This window comes from Musca autumnalis, unplaced genomic scaffold, assembly GCF_047663935.1.
Source record: "Musca autumnalis isolate F117 unplaced genomic scaffold, ASM4766393v1 scaffold_1, whole genome shotgun sequence".
In the NCBI taxonomy this organism is placed as follows: Eukaryota; Metazoa; Arthropoda; class Insecta; order Diptera; family Muscidae; genus Musca; species Musca autumnalis.
Window position 1 is genome coordinate 274,314,007 of NW_027411644.1, and position 20,562 is coordinate 274,334,568.

General features: G+C 38.6%; 1 protein-coding gene across 1 annotated transcript; it reads left to right on the top strand.

Moving 5' to 3' along the window:
• Positions 1-716: 716 nt before the first annotated feature.
• On the top strand, positions 717-20,316 carry krz (beta-arrestin protein kurtz). The gene is made up of 2 exons (XM_073961216.1): positions 717-1,847; positions 19,278-20,316. The coding sequence occupies exons 1-2, from the start codon at positions 1,274-1,276 to the stop codon at positions 20,141-20,143; spliced, it is 1,440 nt and encodes a 479-aa protein (XP_073817317.1). The 5' UTR covers positions 717-1,273; the 3' UTR covers positions 20,144-20,316.
• The last annotated feature ends 246 nt before the right edge of the window (positions 20,317-20,562 follow it).

The following is a 20,562-nucleotide window of genomic DNA, read 5'->3' on the forward strand; positions in this document are numbered from 1 at the left end:
GAAAAGCAGTATTTTATGGTAACAAATTTCGAAGTTTCAAAATTCATGAGTACACCCTATTACATTTTGTCACTTCTACCTTGTATAAATATGCCTTGCTATTACATTTTGAAAACTAATGGCCCCGGCACATACGGTCCGTTTTGTGACACGTTGCGCGTTGAAAACAACAACCACATGTAAAATGTGTAAGTGATGCCAAGTTTGTTCTTGCAGTTTTCATGTGGTTGTTGTAACGCAACGCTCAACTCGCCGTATGTGCCGGGGCCTTAAAGCGCTCGGCACATACGGTGCGTTGAGCGTTCCGCTACAACAACCACATGAAAAATGTGTAAGTGATGCCAAGTTTTTTTGAAAAGCAACAACATGGCTGGCGCATTAAAGTTAAACATAATTTAACTGTTTTGGGACAACGCATGTCCCAACGTGTCACTAAACGGACCGTATGTGCCGAGCGCTTATGGCCCCGGCACATACGGTACGTTGTGCGTCGCGTTACAACAACCACATGAAAACTTCAAGAACAAACTTGGCATCACTTACACATTTTACATGTGGTTGTTGTTTTCAACGCGCAACGTGTCACAAAACGGACCGTATGTGCCGGGGCCATTAAGTTTAGAAAAAAAAGTAAGAATACAGCTGATTGTCACTTCTACATTTAATAAATATACCTTGTGTAAAACCGCTATGAAAAATAACCAACAGCTGATTTCCCCCATTGTTTCGAATGTGGCAGCATTTGGCACCTTGCCGGCGTTGTCGGATGTTTTGTACGGTGACGTCACAGTATACATAAAAAATAGTTATCGTCAAAAAATGACATTTGTTTGTCATTTTCATTTTTATAACAGAAGGAATACGCAGTTTTCTTACTGGAGATTTTTTAAAATAAGTTCATAACAGTTAAACAAATAGCGAAAAAAAAAGAATAATAGCAAAACAAATAATTCTGTAACAAATTAAACAAAATAGAAACGAAAATGATGCAATGAGAAATAAAAGAAATTAAAACGAAAGCAAACGTGCGCAAAATTATCAATGAATTTCTGTAAAAAAAGAACGATAGCTACGACGACGTTTATACGACGAAGAAAATTGTTGAGTATAGAATTGGATTCTTAGGTGGTTACCGGTCGCTACCCTCCGCACAACACAGTTTTTAACAGCTCAACAATTTTTTAGCAAAACTAGAGTAATTAAATCCCATTTTGGAAATTTAGTATAGCAACACAAACATAACTCACACCCAACGAAACATACGAGGAGTGCAATGAATAGCCTTAGCGCCAATAGCACGGGTAATTGCAGTGGTGGCATTACTACAGGTATACGCCCTTCTTCGGCCAGTGACGACCAAATTGGTGGTGGTGCTGCAGGTGGTGATGCTGATGCAAATTCCAGACGTCAAGCAACACGGGTCTTCAAGAAAAGCTCCTCCAATGGCAAAATTACCGTATATTTGGGCAAAAGAGACTTTGTCGATCACAGTACACATGTTGATCCTATCGATGGTGTGGTATTTATTGATCCTGAATATGTTAAGGATCGCAAAGTTTTTGGCCAGGTATTGGCTGCATTTAGATATGGACGTGAAGATTTGGATGTGTTGGGTTTGACATTTCGTAAGGATTTATATTTGGCCAACGAACAAATATATCCACCCACCCAAAATGAACGACCGTTGACAAGGCTGCAAGAGAGGCTGATAAAAAAGCTAGGACCCAATGCATATCCTTTTTACTTTGAAGTTCCTCCATATTGTCCGGCATCAGTGTCGCTACAACCTGCTCCTGGTGATACGGGAAAATCCTGCGGTGTGGATTATGAACTCAAGGCCTTTGTGGGTAAGTATTTAAGTTTAAAATAAATAGGTATCCACCCCCCGATTTGCTGCCACAATTGTGAATTGTGGTTTGTTGTTTAATTAGGTACATATTTTTTCATAGATAACCACCACTCTGCTGATATTAGCTATTTTTGATCAATCAAGGTCATGCTGCAATAAAAAGTCATAAGATCACAATGGGGGCACAAAAACAAGCATCTCCACAAAAAATATGTACAACAATTGAAAACCTAAAAAAATGAACGTTTAATTAATCAATCAACAACTGAACGCGCCTCACTCTGCCAGTTCATATGTTCGTTCTTCCATATGTTTGTTATGGCGTTTTCCTGCCAATCTGCTGCTTGCTGATTTGTTAGCTACTGACTAGCCTGTTGGTACAAACAAACACACATATACCAATAAATGGTAGCAATGATGCTTTTTTATGTGTCATCATCAGCAATAAAAAAAGGCTTACAAGTTATTTGATCGCACTGTGGTTCGTATGTGTGACCCATGACTCCATATGTCCCACCCTTTAATTTAATAATTGTTAATGGTATTGATAGTTGATGGAATTTCAAGCTGGCGATTCCAAGTTAGCTATTTTTGGATTTCAATGTATCTCCCGTCCTCTAGATTATATATTTCATATATAATCGGTAACGAATCCACTTTAATTTCTTGGCGTAATATTTTTCCCTTCCGAGATCCGTCAACATATTTTAGCTCAGACACATTCAAAAATTCTCAAATGACCTAAGCAAGATAATCGTTGTAATTTTATACGTTGAATTATGCCATCATCGCATTTATATAGACGGACAATGTAACATCTGAGGATCGGTATAAATCATTTGTCACAAGTGTGGTTGCTTGTTTTGTTAATGGGATTTCCGATTCTTTTTAGGAACCAAATATCTTTCTATTTCTTCTCAAATTAGCATCTCGTATAACATTCTCCAGCAAGATATTTTACACCATTCACTGTAGTCTTGTCTGAAAACTCATTGAATGTTTCGAATAGGATGTTCATCACTCTTAACTAAAGTTAGTGTCAAGTTACACATTGTCGTATGGGCTTTGTATGGATACCATATTCAAACATGGCTCGGATCATATATGATTATATTGGATATATGTTAAATAGACCTGTAGACCTTTTCAAGTCGAGTCAATGTTCAAAACGATGTGCTTCTATCTGGTGGAAAGTTGTTGTTGTTGTTGTAGCAGCATAAAAACCTATGTAGAAGCATAGGTTTGATGCTGGGCTGGCAGCCGCTGGCCGAAACACTATGGTTTCGGATCAATCCGGTACGAAAGAACCCGCTGCCGTGGGATTGGTGGGAAGTGGATTTGTCCGGTTCAATACCGAATTGATATGGCCCTATAAATTCATTGCCTATATTCTCAATATTATATGGAATGGTAAGGAGACTTATCGTCGGCTTTAAGGAGGAATTATAAACGATAAGAATCGTGGAATTTTTGAAGATTTGAGAGAGGGTCACTAGATAGTAAGAAAAGACGATTTTTAAAGATTTTAAGCAGAACTAGAAACGTGAATAATGATTTTATTCGAAATAATGATTTTATTCCCCAAGCCATGTCAAGAACTCTTGAACGGATTAACTGATTTGGTCCAAACTTTGCACCTCGTAATATTTTGTCCAAAATTAGATTAAGTTCGGAGATGGGACGTATCGCTCCACTATTCGAGTACGTCCCCATATAAGTTAAAAATTCAACATACTTTTGAAATGATTTACACGGTAATTCTCAAACGGAGTAAACGATTTGATCCAAACTTTGCACATCGTAATATTTCTTCCAGACATAGGTTAGGATCGAATATGGGCTACATCGGCCCACACCTCACACAACATTTTTTGCAGCATGTTGTCCTCGAGTTATCCTCATACTTCCTAAAATAATAGCCGAGTTGGTTAGGATCGAATATGGGCTAAGCGTCCACTCCTTTCAGTATCTTCCACACAAAATTTCAATTTTTTTTGCAAAAGTGCAGTATAAGAACGTTTCTCGAATAGTTTTAAAAATTTATTGCAGCATGTTGTTCTCATGACACAAGAGCTGTAAAAACCCACGCCAACTATAACAAACATAATAATAAACACTGTTACAACAACAGCAACGCCAACTATAACTATGGAAAGTAGAGAATATGGACTAAAATATAAACACGCAACTTCAAATTTGTTCACGCATATTGAAGTATACCCTTGGTTTAAAATCTATGTATTTTAGAGACTTCAGATGTAAACGATTTGTGTGATAAACAGCCAATATTTGGTTTGTCTGTCGGCAAAACTGATACTTCAAAATGGGTGGAAGAGATTTTCTATTGACGATCAGAAGGAACTTGAAATTAGGTTCTATAGATCAGCCGAATTTTAGGAAGAAACACAATGGATTTTTCTTGATTGCGTGGCTTCATTTCTGGTCATCCGAGCAAAATATTCCGTATAAGTACCCTCCCACAAGACCTCACAACAACAGTTCATTCTACAGCTTAATCTGGCTCTGGGTCTACCTCCAGTTCTAGGAATGTGGGTGGATATAACCACAGATATACTGTAGTTAGTTGAGTAGGTTTGACAGGGCAGTTAAAAAGGTGCTTCGTTCGGGCCTGTGCCGCATGCTGGGCAGATGTTTTGCACGGTTTCATCGATCATTGAACTATAGGAATTCAGACGGCTGCACCATCCCGAGCGTAGATGAGCCAAAACTACTCCGGTTTGTGGTAGCAGCTGACGCTCCTCAGCTGGGATAGATGGGAGATGTTCTCCAAGGACCACGTTCATACGATAGTTGTTTATGGCATCTGCGACTGCATCCCTTGAATGATTTTAAACCCAGTTTGAAAAGCTTCTTGATCAAGATCATTAAGATTCCTCCTTATATACCTGGATGGATGGATCCTATTCACCATATCGCGATTAGGATGGCTCTCATGGTAACACCCGAGCAAGTCCTGAAACGAAAGCATGTCATTGTGTTGTTTTACTGGTAGAAACTTTGCCTCCGCATGTAGATGTTCCACTGAAGACATGAGGAGGCATTCTGTTGCAGTTCTCAGGGCGGCATTCTAACAAGTTTGATTATTTTTCTACCGCGTTGCGCTTATATTCGCGGACCTAACTGATGCCGCATATCTTACCACAGATCGACCTATCGCGTTATGTGGTAAACTAGGTTTCTTTATCTGCACCTCAAGTGCTGCCGTCTAGAGACTTGAGGATCTTCGTCCTACATCTCATTTTCGTCGAATGTTACCCCTAGAATTTTGGGGTCGTTTGTGGTCGGAATTCTGCTACCATCGATCATGACATTCAACTCTGTCACCTCTACCGCCCACCTGGGGAACAGAGTGGCCGTAGATTTGGTGGCGGATATTTACATATTCCTCGCGTGGAAAAAGTTTGGTAAGATCAGTCAAATGGGAGTTCAGTCGTTCACAAATGACATCAGGAAAGGTAACTGACGCCAAGGTCTCATTGCCGTCTGGAGGGGCGGAATACAGGAGAGAGGTAGAGGTTAAACATTCCGGAGATATCACCCCGCCTTATGGAACTCCCATTTTAATTTTATCGATTTTTGTCGATAACTCGAAAAATGAGTTACGGAATTCCACTACAGATCATCAGTCTCATTTCGTTCACAGATGTTTCATTGTGGAGACGGAGTTTCCCGACTGTCATACAAAACATATTCTTCTTTCCCATTTTGACATTGAAATAGCCTAGAATAATTTTAATGTCATGGGATTGGACACCGATCATAGGTTTTTTTCAAAGCGCTCGTAAAATATATCTTTGGCCTGTACATCGTTGTCTTGTTTGAACCATGTGCTTCTGTATAAAGTAAGAACTTTCCAGGTCGAGATTCGCAGATCATGGTCATTTTCCTTATTTTTTCATTGTAGGATGTTTTTATACCCGACGCCTAACCCAAGTTTTTAAAGATAAAAAAGATGTTCAAGCCGGTCAGAATCGTTGCTTGGTAACATACATCCCCCACGACAGCCTTCTTTGCGTCTTGAAAATCTTTCCTGACAAGCATACCCCCACTTCAATCATTAATCACTAAGATCGATAATCTAGTACTGCAGTCTTTGGCAATTTAGTGAAGTGATCCACTGATAACATGAGAAATCAATCTGTTACCGTTACCTCATATCCCTTTAAAAGGTATTAATATCAAAAGTCTAACCCCCATTATTATAAGTCTTTTGTTATAGTTGGGATATTACGTACGATTTATAGCGTTCCGGCCAACTTAAAGTTAAAAGTGATCATACAATTTCAACGAGGGCCTTCTTGACATTAACTTTTCATGTAAAAGTTATAATTTTAATGCTTCTAAAATGGTTTATTTTTCGATTTTATATCCATCCAATAGTAAAATAAAACATAATAATGGCCCTAAACTTACTAGAGTCCATTTCTGGTCACAGGTTTGTGTAATCGGGGTTGTCTCGTGATACATAACTCTCACAAAGGCTTCACAATAACATCTTTTTATTGGTCATCACCTCAAAATTAACTTTTGAACTTTACAATACCCACAAACAAATTCCATTTCAAAAAGAGAAAATACATTCAACGTTGTCTTCTGAAAATTACCAATGACTCATGCAATTTTGTTGTGAATCTTAAGAATCCCCGGCTTGGCGGAATTACAACTAACCACTGTATCTATCTACTGTGTCATAACATGCATGTTTTACATTCTTCTCCAAAAATGAAATGTTTTTTTCTCGAAAATAACATTCAAAAACAACAACTAGGCTGGTGGCAGCCAATCGAACAGGCGCTGGTTGAAAACGTCAGCACGGCAAGTTCATAAACATTATTCTGTGTGTATTTCATTTTTTCCAAGTAAATTATGCGCTTACTCATGCCGATCAGCAAGCAGCAGCACCAGCAACACAAACACCAACAACTGTAACCACCATATAGTACGTATGCCACCATTAAATAAGAGCTCAACAGCTCGTAAATATGACTGGTTGGTGGTATTGGTGCATGATGTTGACGCAGTAACTAAATTTATCATTACCCTGTACTCCTCAGTTGCTTGGCTGACTGGTGGGCCCGTTCGGTAGGCTGACTGATCTAGCTTTTGGTGCTGCCGTTTGTGTTTAAATTCTTAATTGTTTTCTCAATGAAATAATGTTTTTTGTTCTTTTTGATCGTTATTTTCCGAAATATTTCTCCCTTACCCGTTCCTACTCCTCCACCACATTTGTTAATTAAATTTGCCTGGCGCCTTTCTTCTACAAACAACAAATAGTCTATATAGAGTAGAGAAGCTAATAAAAACAAATACCAATATTTATTAACATTTTGCCTTGCAATATTTTCTAACATGTACCTCCTATACGTTATTTGTGCTGCATCTTAGTTAATAAAACATTTGGAATTTTAATGCAGTAGCTTGTGATCATGTTTACAATTTACGTTATTGTTTTTTTTTCGTCTACGTAACAAGGTTTTTTTTCATAGTTTTCTTATCATCGGTTAGCTCTTAGCTTACGTTGGCTATTAATACACCATGGAATTAAGCATGACAAATTGATAGCCTTTAACCAGCCGACAAAGCAACCACGCAATGAATGATACATTTACAAACACAGATTCTTTTACAATTTGCCAATGTCCATCCATCAATTCAATTGATTGTTGTGATGTATGCAAACATAATTTCATTACGTTTATAAATATAAACAAGATAGAGTAAAAATATACTTGCCTTGTACGATGTCCGATTACTAGAAATGTTTATTTTATAACGGATTTTCCATTTGAATGATTGGATTCTATAATTTGTTCTCTGTGGTTGGAAAAAAATCTGAGTATGATGTATTTTTAAATTAAATATACATATGTATGTAAACGGAGATCATTGCAAATCACAAAAATCAGATAAGAAGTTAATTTTCTTATTTTTAAATGGTTTATCATTTTATTTGCTTATATCTTTAACCATTTATTACGCACATACATACAGTGTTGGTCACATTATTAGCACACCCCACTTCCATAAATTATTTTGCATAAAAAGGCCTTCAAAATTAGTTGTATTTGATAAAGTATTTGTATTAATATATTCTCAGTAGTATGCCTAAAAACATAAATGAATCATAAATGTTAATTTGTATAACGTCAAAAAATAAAAACAATATCCTAGATTGACTGGACACATAATTAGCACACGTTCAAAAAATCACTAATTTTGTAGATAATTACAATATTTTCGTCAATATTCAGTTTTCGTTTGGAAATTAGTTCCAGTCTGCTTGTTATACTCTCCACCAGTCATGGTGTAAGAAAGAAGGTGATACAATAATAGGTTTGTCCTTGTACTTTCTCAGTAAATATTACTCAGTAACTTCTTTTTAGAGAGTAAAGCATTTTATACTCTTTGAAAGGAAAAAATTAAAAAAGTAAAAAGACAACATTCAGTAAAAATTTTCAATTTGATTAATATTTACGATTATAATATTTGAATATTTTAAACTGTTGACAACTGCCTAAAGCTACAAAATGTTACTGAACAAAATTCCTTCAGTAAAAATTATAAGTTCTCAGTAATAAAAATTTCAAAACAAGTTTCTCAATTCATTCTCTTTTACTGAACATTTGTGTAAAAAAACAACATTCAGTAATAATTTGTAATAATTATTACAAATTATCGAGTACGCAGACACACTTAATAGCAACCTATGTCTTCATTTGCTGTCAAAACATATTTTTAATCAAAAATAAATAACAAATATTTCGCTTCTATAAAAAATATCTGTGTACAACATCTTTGTTTAAGCTTCGCGAATAATATTTTAACGTTTTCTTCTAACTTTTGTGGATATTTCGCGCAAAAAAAATTTGACAGCAAATGAAGACTACAACCTAACGTCAACTATTAAATCACCTTGTTAAATTCGCCTTGCCACCAGTCACCGAAATTTCAGAGTGAAAAGGGAATGATATATGGTGTAAATATTGGGACCCAAGGACTTATATAAATTTTAGATTTTTTATTGTTTAGACCCTCAGCATTTATGCTAACGAGGGTATATACACTTTCATACGGGCAAAATGTGCCTCATCGAAATAATGGTTTTGGACGAAATGAGTTTCAGACAATTTGGAGTTGATTTAGCCAGGTCCGTCCGTCTGTCTGGCTGGATGGAGCGCACGATAACTCTCGAACGGATCAACCGATTCGGTCCAAAATTTGGCGTTCGTAATATTTTGTCCAAACTTAGTTTAAGTTCGAAGATGGGTTATATCATGGATTCAATCGGTCCACTCTTTCGGGTACCTCCCACACAAAATGTCGGAAAGGTTCAGTTTAGGGCCTGTTCAAGCATCGCTTTGATTTTTGGTTGTATCAACTTGTATTCACTGTCCCCCATATAACGGTATAAGTTTCATCAGGGGCAAGTCCATACTTCCTGAGAAAATAGCCTGAAAGTTGCCAAAAAAAACCCTATGGCACCGTGTGTAGTGGTTGGAGCGCAAGTTAACTCTCGAAAGGATCTGCCGATTCGGTTCAAAATTTGGTCTTCGTAATATTTTGTGCAATCTTAGTTTCAGTTCGAAGATAAGCCATATCGGTCCACTCCTTCAGGTACCTCCCCCACAAAAGTTCAAAAATGTTGGGGAAAAATTGTGCGCACGATAACTCTTGATGGGAGTGACCGATTTGGTCCATACTTTACACATCCTAAAATATCTACCATATATAGATCAGGTTCGAATATGCACTATATTTGTCCATTAATTCGGGTACCTCCCACACAAAATTTTGGATAAATTTACTTTAAGACCTGCTCTCGAATCACTTTGATTTTTGTTGAAGCACCTTGCATTCGTTGCCTCAATTACGGCAGTTTTTTCAGGGGCAAGTCCATACTTCTTGAGGAAACAGCCCGAAATTTGCAAAAAAAACCCTATGGCACCATATGTAGTGGGTGGAGGGCTCGAACCGAATACTGGGTTCGTCCACAATTTGGGTATTGTAATATTTCTTCCAATATTAGATGAAATTCGAAGGTAGTGCTTATAGGTCCACTACTTCCGGTACCTCCCCCACAAAAGTTCGAAAATATTCGCTAAAATGGTACGCGCGATTTCTCATAGACGTAGCAACCGATTTGGTCCAAACTTTGGATCTATAAATATTGTCGAAGCTTAGTTTATGTTTAAATTTGGGCCATATCTGTCCAATCCTTGTTGTACCATCCACACAAATGTTCAAAATGTTTTGTGTGGTTCGAGGATCCTTTAGACATTTTTAAAGAAGGTTTTCCTAGCGACCCTGTTTACAGCGATATTATGTTTTTCGCAGGCTAGTGTGATAAATAAAAGCCCTATTTATCGATATCCCCTCAAATGTTTGAGCTTTAATCCTATCCATACTTTTGTCGGTGCATACGCCCAAAAGTTTGAAAACCCCCCTAAATACATAAGTTTTTTTATATAGGGTATATTTCTGTCGGCAAAGCCGACTGATACTTTTTTACTTGTTTTATCGATCTTTCCACACATATAAACAAATTGATTGTTGCAAGCAGTTCATAGAAACGTCATGTAAAAAATAATCTCGTTCATCTTCGTAGATTTACGAATAGTCAGGTGTACCCACCAGCAGTTTCCATCTGTAAAGTCCGTTTTACCCAAAAGTTGTCATTAGAAAACTATGGTATGATGCCCTTAAACTATTGATTATATAAATTCAGATCCATCTGGACTGAATCTTACCGATATGTCGACAATAAGTCTATGTTCACCTGCATAGGAGATAGGCAGATTTCAATAATATTCTAAACATAAGGCGTGTGGGAGATAGTTTAGTGAGACCGCAAGATAATTTTTTTCCGGAGCTCAAAATTGCAAAGCAAATAAATAAAATAAAACGAAAACCTCAATATCCTCTATGGATAGAACGGAGTGCTACTGTTAAATGTGCCCATATATTATGTGTTCTTCTAGTGGTTTGTTGGTAGTTATGTAATGGTAGGTCTTGGTCTTGTGCAGACGTGTAATTGTGAATTACAAATGGTGTTATAAATTGATCCTTCTTCACATAGGATGTATTACGGGTGATTTTCTGTCTATAAAGACCACACGGGTGGAGAATTTCCTTAAATAAATACACGACATTTTACAATATTTTTAAAATTCTTGCAATTTCGGTAAACGGTGAACAATTCCAATAATTTCAGATCCAATTGTAAATTTAAAGCTTTGGCAACTTTTTGACGTTTAAGTGTACAATACTACATATTGGTCATTATTGTGAAATATTTTGAGATTTTAGGGTGATAAATTATTTTTTCTTTCTAATAATGATTTGTTCAATACGCCATCAATAAGAATTAACTTCTATATAAATTCATTTTTGTATATTAATTGATTTAAATTAAAAAATCTTAGGGTGTGATAATTATATGTCCCCTTTGAGTGCCTTCGAAAAATGTTTTATTTTCAAACAACCGCGGATGATACTATTTGCATATATTATTGAATCTGCTTTGGTACATCATAGGAAATGATTTTGAATTCGAAAATGTTTCAATATACCCCAACAAAACTCTTAGCTGACTGAAATAATTTTGCTCCAAATGGGTGTGCTAATTACGTGACCAATACTGTAGTATTCCACTTATCTTTTTTAAAGGCATAAAAGTTCAGGAATTTTAGCGATTTTTACGTCAATTGTTATTTTTTGTTGGAATTGCACCCCCCGACCTTGTGTGCAACGCAGGTATGTTAACCGTTGCATCATTGTAATACCTAATTACTAGACAGCGGAATTTTATGCAACCCCAATTTTTGGTCCGATTCATGTCAAATTTTGGGACTGGACATATTTTTGGCTTCTGATTAAATTGCAATCGAAACATATGACATATGTATTCAGAATTACACGTCTGCACAAGACCAAGCCCTACCATTATGTAACTACCAACAAAGCACTAGATGAACACGTAATATATGGGCGCATTTAACAGTAGAACTTTATTCTACCCATAGAGGATATTGAGGTTTTCTGAATATGGTTAGAAAATTTATGCAAATTTATGCAATTTCTTATGCATCAGATATTTCAATAATACCCAGCATAAATACTCATTACAAATTGGCATACTTTCTCATTATTTTAATACGGGCATGTCATAGGGAGTAAGTGCTTATTTTTTGGCACTTAAAAGTAAATAAATAAGTAGTTACGACTTGAAGTAACCAGGGAGTAACTACTTATTTATCTACTTTTTAGTGGCCAAAAAGTAAGTACTTACTGCCTATGACATGCCCATATTAAAATAATGAGAAAGTAGGCCAATTTGTAATAAGTATTTTTGCTGGGTAGGTACTAAAATTCTAGTGTGCACAATTTTTCTGTTTAAAATTCTCTTCAGACAAGTCTATAAAATGGAGAAATGTATAACCACAGCCACAACCTTCAAAATATCGGCAATCGGGAGGTACCGTTCTATGTGGGCTATATGAAGACGTGGACATATAGCGACCAATTTCAGTTGGATTGTTTTGTACCCCCAAGGAAGACTTAATACCAAACTTCAGCCATTTCGAAGGGACATTGAGGCGCAACCATCAAAATACCGGAAATCGGGGGGTACCGTTGTATGGGGGCTATAAGAAGACGTAGACCTATACCGACAAATTTCAGATGGATTGTTTTATACACTCAGAGAAGACTTAGTACCAAATTTCAGCCATTTCGGAGGGATATTGAAGCCACAAATACCGGAAATCGGGAGGTACCGTTGTATGGGGGCTATATGTTTTATACCCTCAAGGAAGACTTAATACCACAACCTTCAAAATACCGTAAATCGGGGGGTACCGTTCTATGGGGGCTATATGAAGACGTGGACCTATACCGACAAATTTCAACTGCAAAGTTTTATACTCCCAACGAATACTTAATACCAAATTTCAGCAATTTCGGAGGGATAGTGAGGCCACAACCATCAAAATATCGGAAATCGGGAGGTGTACCGTACTATGAGGGTTATATAAAGACGTTGACCTGTACCCACAAATTTCAGGTGGAAGGTTGTATACCCCCAACGAAGACTTAATACGAAATTTCAAACATTTCGGTGGGATACTTAGGCCACATGTCCTTGAATATGGTTTTGCATATGTTCATTTTATGCAAATATGCAAAAATTTCTGGGCCTAGTTCCTTTTGTTTTGTGATAAAACGAGTTTCTGTCTAATCAGATTTTCTCTACGACCATCCTAAGCATATATGCATTTGCATAGGATTCCGCTTTCTACTAATTACGAAGAAGATTGTAGAAAATTACTATGCTTCATGAACATCGCCAAAAGAACAAGAGGAGACTTCTATATATGTACCTTAGGAAAGCTAGCAGGAGGGCATTAAAACAGGCGAACAGGACCAAACTTAGTACATATTAGGACCTACAGTTATGGACGCATAAATGACACGTTATAAAATTCAAAAATACAATTAATTATTTTCGAACTAAAATTGAATGTTTTATAATTTTTAGTTATTGCTGCAAGGGTACTTGTTCCAATCCCGTTCAAAAGATCCGTTATATTTCGCTTATTATTTACCGTTACAATATTTTGTAAAAGCAGTGCTGATTTTAGATGGACATATAAATGACACACTTTATTTAAATTGCAAAAATCCGTGTTAATTTCTTTCAAATCAGCTGAGGTCAGGAAAACCTAGAGGAATTCTTGAATTAGGAATAGCGAGGCAATAGAGGGAGTTAACGCGGCAGCTAGATTTTGTAAGGTGATCTCAAAGGACCCCAAACCTATTTGGAGCATCAAACAAAGTGATGGTACGTGGACGAACTCCGCTCTGGAACTCAAGGCTTGCTGGTAGATACCCACTTTCCGGGTTGTAAGGACGATAATTCTTATCCTAGTCTGTATACGAATAAAATCAATACTCCTGACGAAGTGGTCTTTGTGGACAAGTGATTCAAGGACCGGATGGTGTCATTTCGGTGATGCTCCAGAATGCACCGTAGGATCTGATCACCATACTGAGGTTTTTTTAGGGTCTGTCTGCTGCAGACGCCCATACCGGTACTGTGGAAAGTGGTAACAGTGACTTATATTCCAAAGGCGCGGAACCCAAGCCACTTTCTTTTAGGAGGAGCGTTTAAAAATGTGAAACTCGAATTCATACGTTCTGCTCTTGAGCTAGCTTTATCTTAATCAACTGGATTGATAGAATGCTGGAAAGCTAGGTCTCCTGGGCCGGATGGTGTCATTTCGGCGATGCTCCAGAATGCACCGCAGGTTCTGATCACCATACTGAGGTTTTTTTAGGGCCTGTCTGCTGCAGACGCCCATACCGGTACTGTGGAATGTGGTAACAGTGACTTGAAACTCGAATCCATACATTCTGCTCTTGAGCTACCTTTATCTTAATCAACTGGATTGATAGAATGCTGGAAAGCTGGCTGACCAATTCTAGCTTTGGAGAGAGCTCCGTTAGGAAATCAGTCACTAGAGGCACGCCACAGGGTGGAGTTTTATCCCCTCTACTGTGGCCCCTTGTGGTGAATGAGATACTCAAGGAATTTGACAGGTTAAGAACTAAGGTAGTTGCTATGCGGATGTCATCATTTTAATTAGTGGAAAATGTTTGTCGACGCTAATGCAGGCTGTGCTGGTAAAGCTCTCTCGCTGCGATCACCATAATGTTCTTGGTGCAAAGACGGAGTTGGTACTATTCACCAGAAAAATGGCACCAATGTTGGATGGCATGCGGTTGAATCTCTACGGAGGCGAAATACCTGAGAAAAGGATCTCGGAGGAGCGCACCAAGAGGGGTCTAATTGCGCTCTATTACTGTAAAAACTCCATAGGCAAGAGTTGGGTCCCATATTGACCTATGGTTGTTGTTGTTGTAACAGTGTTTATTATTATGTTTGTATGTTCGTTCATCTGTTCAATCTGGCTCTCGATCTATCTCCAGATCCAGGAAAGTGTATGCTTCGATGGGATGTAGCCACAGATCCACTGGAGTTAGATGAGTAGGTTTGACGGGGCAGTTGAAAAGGTGCTTTGTGTCGTGCGGGCCCATGCCGCATACTGGGCAGATGTCTTCCACGGCGCTATCGATTTCTGCCCAATTAAAATCTAGGCGACTGCAATATCCCAAAACTACTCTGGTTTGTCGTGGCAGCTGACGCTCCTCAGCTGCGATAGATGGGGGATGTACTCCGAGAACTTTATTCACACAATATTTACATATGGCCTTAGCAACTGCATCCGTGTGAATGCTATTTAAAGCTGTTTGATATGCCGGTAGATCTAGGGCTTCTCTCCTGTATCGTCGGTCCGCTTCCCCTAGAACGTGAATATCCTCCTTGATGTGCATGGGTGTGTCGGACCTACCCACCAGATGGTGATTGGGATGGCTCTCACTGTAACACCCGAGCAAGTACTGCTATGAAAGCATGCACTTGGTTTGCTGTAATGGAAAAATCTTTATCTCCTGATGTTGATGGTCCACTGAAGACATGAGGAGGCATCCTGTTGCAGTTTTCAGGGCGGCATTCTGGTTTGAATATTTTTCCATCGCGTTTCACTTATATTCGCGGACCACACTGAATCCGCATATCTTACCACAGACCGACCTATTTCGACCTATTTATATGTGGTAAACAAGGTCTTGTTCCTAGAAATCAGTTTGTTGCAGATAGCTTTGGCATCCGCATACCACGTTAACATGCTGTTGAATGTGACCACTAGAATCTTAGGGTAGTTGGTGGTCAGAATTCTGCTGCCATCGACCATGACAATCGAATCCATGCCGTCCATGTGGTGAACAGAGTGACCGTAGATTTAGTTGCGGATATTTGCAATATGTGTGGAGATGGCGTGTAGCGATGTTGTCGTGCTGTGCTGCTTACGTAACCAACGCGGATGATCGGCAACTAGATAGCTATTTCTAACGCAGGCGGGAATTAAAGCTTCAAGGGTCTTTACTGCGAACGACAAAGGCGAGATCGGTCTGTATGATCCACCTTTGCTGGTACTATTGTCTGGTTACAATAGCGGGACCACCCTGCTCATTTTCCAGACGTTGTAAAGCATGTGAGTGGCTAGCAACAGGTTGAGAACTTTAGTGAGATACTCGATTCCAGGCCTATCCAGCTGTTTCAGCATTACCATGGAGATTCCACAGGGCCCAATGCTATGGATGATTTAGCTTTACTGTGATGTTTCATCCTCGGTAGGAAGTGATCTGATGCGACGTAGTACTCCTAGGGAGCTCGACAAAGTGTCCGCAAAAATAATTTGCGGATCTTTTCGGATCACTCAGCGTAACGTCGCCATACGTGATTGAGGTCCTATCTTCCACCTTTCCAGGGTTCGATAGTGACTTAACCGTTGTCCACAGTTCGCTTATTCCGGCTCTAATGTTGCAACACTTCAGATGAATTAGCCACCTCTTCCGCTTATGTTCACCGACCAACCTGTTAACTTCTGGTTTCAGCAACCTGACTCTGGGGTCACTGGGATTGGACAAAGCTCAACACGCTCTTTTGCTAATCCCGTCCCCTCTTCGGGTATTCGACCAGCAGGTATATGGCGAGCGGCTGCAGCACTGATGATGTCTCGGATAGCCCTTTCTGCTACCCGAATATCAGAAGGATTGGGCAGTTCTATGAAGCGGTGATTAGTGAACTCTCTGAAACTCGGCCAATCAGCTTTTCCATGATTGACGAACGTGCGGCGTTCAGAGGTGATGAAATCTGGTGGCCTGCTTATGGAGACAATTATGGGGAGATGCTCTGATCCAAGGGAAATGTTGTTTAGCTTGGATTCTGGCACCGCCGCGACCTTGATGTTCTTCCTACTCATGAAATATTCAATTTCCTCGATCTTACCTCGGAGTCTTAATTGCAAAAAGGGTGCATTTTCTGGGATTGGGACAACAACGGCTGGTGTTAAACGCTGCGTGTGCTATTGCTGTCGAGGAGACTGCGAGGGAGTTTCGTAATCGTTCAGAGGCGATGAAATCGGATCTATGGGGTTATGGCCTGACCCAAGAGAAACGACGGGTTGCCAGGTGACGTCATTTGTCACAATGGTTATGTCTGGCGAACTGTGTTACTCTCCGCTAATCATTACCGTGCAATATACCCTCTGGTCGTTTCCGAGGACCGAATGTCACAACTCATCATGTGCATTAAAGTCCCTAAAGAAAAACAGGTTAATGTAGGAGCTGGAATACAGCTGGTTATCGGCGAGATGTATACTCTACCTCGGTAGTTCCACACCTGACTGCTACCCCCATACATACCTTGTACGGGTCAGGCTCAAGCGAGATAGTTCTGAACAGATTGGTGCAGCTATCCCCCACATCCATTTCTGGTGCGATCCATCCTCTGTTCGTTGCCGATGCTTGTGTGTTATCGCCGTGAGCATCTGTGCCACAATCTAGTGGACAGGCTTCCACTACCCAGGCACATTAGGATGTTGTACATGAACTAGAGAGAGAGAGGTCCAAAGGTAAAAACGGGAACCTATTCATCAACGAGGCTATCAGGCAGGATTGGATATCATTTACACTGATTCAGTTACACAGGCAGTTCAAAGGTATTGTATGAACCCACATCGCATCCCCGGAGACCACATCCCATCCATTGGAGCAGAAGATTGTCAACTGCAGAGAAAAGACGAGTGGTTTTAGCTCAACGGAGATATTGGGTCCCAACACATTCTCTGAATATAGACTGGGGACGCACTATATACTGCATTTGTTTAAATTCTCAGTTCTTGCTTACTGAGAAAATGGTCCAAAATCCCTAAAAAATCCTGCGGCGACCAAATAAAATGTCTTGTGGGCTCGATACCTGTTGAAAGGAGGAAATAACAAGACGAATGTCTTTCAAAATTAGATCCAGTTCCATGATTGAATATGTCGGTCCATTCTTTTCGGTACCTTCTCCGCAGAACTTCAACACTTTTGTACTTTAAATTCAGTTTAAGGATCGTGTTGAAATGTTAATATCGGGTATCGATCTTGACTATCTTTAATATTTTTTGTAGGGGAAGGCAATTCTTTTTGAGATTAGGCCCCTTAAAAGTCTCAATATTTATGATAACGTCTTCATACATCTCTCGCTCTAAGGTTATTAGTAGTCTTATGATCTTTGCCAACGCCAACAACGGCATAATTTTATTCTCTCTACTTCACTCGATAAAGTCCCGAATGCTCCAAAAACCCCGCCCATGTGTTGTTCTTGAAATATATAAGAATTATGCATCTTTGTGTTTATTTCAGCTTGAGTCCATATTTAGTTGTAATTCAATTGTTTGAATAACAACAAAATATTTTAAAGTGGATATGAAATTGATTAGTTGCGGGCGAAGGGTAGGGAATACTATAGTTTCAGTTGTCACCAAACAACTTCATCAGTTCCCTTTTTCGCCGACTCTGTATCGATAAACAGGTCAATAAAGCCATCTAGCATCCCTACCCTCGCCCGCAACTAATCAATTTCATATCCACTTTAAAATATTTTGTTGTTATTCAAACAATTGAATTACAACAAAATATGGACTCAAGCTGAAATAAACACAAAGATGTAAAATTCTGCAGTCCAACAATAAAAAACGCCAACAACAATAATAGGCATCAGCACGGCCTTGTTGACCAATGCGTAATGCAAAAACAACTTTCTTGTTGTTTTTACCCCCGCTTATTGAAGCAACATCCCTATGTTCGTATTCTTTGCGAAGCAAAGACGACATAAAAACAGTGGTGAATATGAAATTCTTTAGTTCGACTCAAATTGTAGGGTAAACAGCTTTAGAGCCATACAGCAAATTTCTCATTTTATTTAATTTGCTAGATGGCTTTATTGACCTGTTTATCGATACAGAGTCGGCGAAAAAGGGAACTGATGAAGTTGTTTGGTGACAACTGAAACTATAGTATTCCCTACCCGTCGCCCGCAACCAATCAATTTCATATCCACTTTAAAATATTTTGTTGTTATTCAAACAATTGAATTACAACAAAATATGGACTCAAGCTGAAATAAACACAAAGATGTAAAATTCTGCAGTCCAACAATAAAAAACGCCAACAACTAAAAGAATTATGTTTTTTTGTGTAGATGTGATTGATTGGGCCTGAGCGTGAAATGAATAGGCCCATTGTTTATAAACCTATCCAAGAAACGCCAACAAATGCCTAAAAATTTACACATGAAACATTCAAAACTTATTTTGTCACCTACAGAACTGCTCCACTCCTCTTGTTTTTTTGTACTGCCACAGGCTTAGTTAAACTCAAACTTTATTATTTGTTGTTTTATATTTTTTTAATTTTAAGAATTTCCACAAATTTTACTCATTCCTTCCAATTTCTTTCACAGGTGAACATATCGATGATAAACCACACAAACGTAATTCGGTACGCCTAACAATACGCAAAGTAATGTACGCTCCGTCCAAAGCGGGCGAACAACCATCAATTGAAGTTAGCAAAGAGTTTATGATGAAACCAAATAAAATTCATTTGGAGGCCAGCCTTGACAAGGAACTGTATCATCATGGCGAAAAGATTTCCGTCAATGTTCACGTGGCGAACAATTCCAATCGTACGGTGAAGAAAATCAAAGTGTGCGTACGACAATTTGCCGATATCTGCCTATTTTCAACGGCGCAATACAAATCGGTTGTAGCCGAAACTGAATCCGAAGATGGCGTTCAGGTATTACCCGGTTTTACGTTATCAAAAGTATTCGAACTATGTCCACTGCTTGCCAATAATAAGGACAAGTGGGGCCTGGCACTGGATGGTCAATTGAAACACGAAGATACAAATCTAGCATCTAGCACACTTATAACAAATCCCGCCCAACGAGAAAGTTTGGGCATCATTGTACACTATAAGGTAAAAGTGAAATTGTTGATAAGTGGTCCGCTGATGGGTGGTGATTTAGTGGCTGAGCTGCCATTTACATTAATGCATCCAAAACCTGAAGAAGAAGAAAATCCATTGCTGAGTGATAAATCACCACGTCAAAGTATACGTGGTGATGCACAATTGGTACAGTTCGGTAATGATGATAACACCAGCAGCAGTAATAATAATGCAACAGGTGGTGGTGGCGGTGCAGTGCAAGAAGTTCCCACCACAAATCTAATTCAATTGGATGATGATGATGCCCAAGATGATGATATAATATTTGAAGATTTTGCACGTCTTCGATTAAAAGGTGCCGAAACGGAGGCCTAAATTTGTGTCTGTCCAACAACATAAACAACAACCAACCACAAAAACAAAAGCCATATGCCATTTTTAGTAATGAAGAAACAAAACAAATACGTGTATTATCATAGCTTGTAATTCCTTACCCCACCCCAAAAAAAAAAACATTCTCTGTTGTAACAAAGAACTAAAAAACAAAACATTCTTTTCATTTCGTTATTTGTCGTACACATACAAATTTGGTGTTAGTAGGTCTACCTCCGTACAAACAAACAAACCTCCTTCTACTCTCATTGATTAGATGAAATTATGTTTTTGTTTTTAGTGTTGTACACCACTCTGTTGTTGCATGTTGTAGGGAAGTGATAATTCAAAGTCTCTTTTTTTTAATGGGAATCCATAAAAAATGCTGATGAATCATTGTCTCTACCGTGCTAAGATAGTCC

Bases quoted from the DNA above. Each gene is read 5' to 3' on its own strand.
- krz (XM_073961216.1), top strand. From the start codon at position 1,274: ATGAATAGCCTTAGCGCCAATAGCACGGGTAATTGCAGTGGTGGCATT. The intron at 1,848-19,277 runs GTAAGTATTTAA...TTTCTTTCACAG, and splicing joins TGAACTCAAGGCCTTTGTGG to GTGAACATATCGATGATAAA.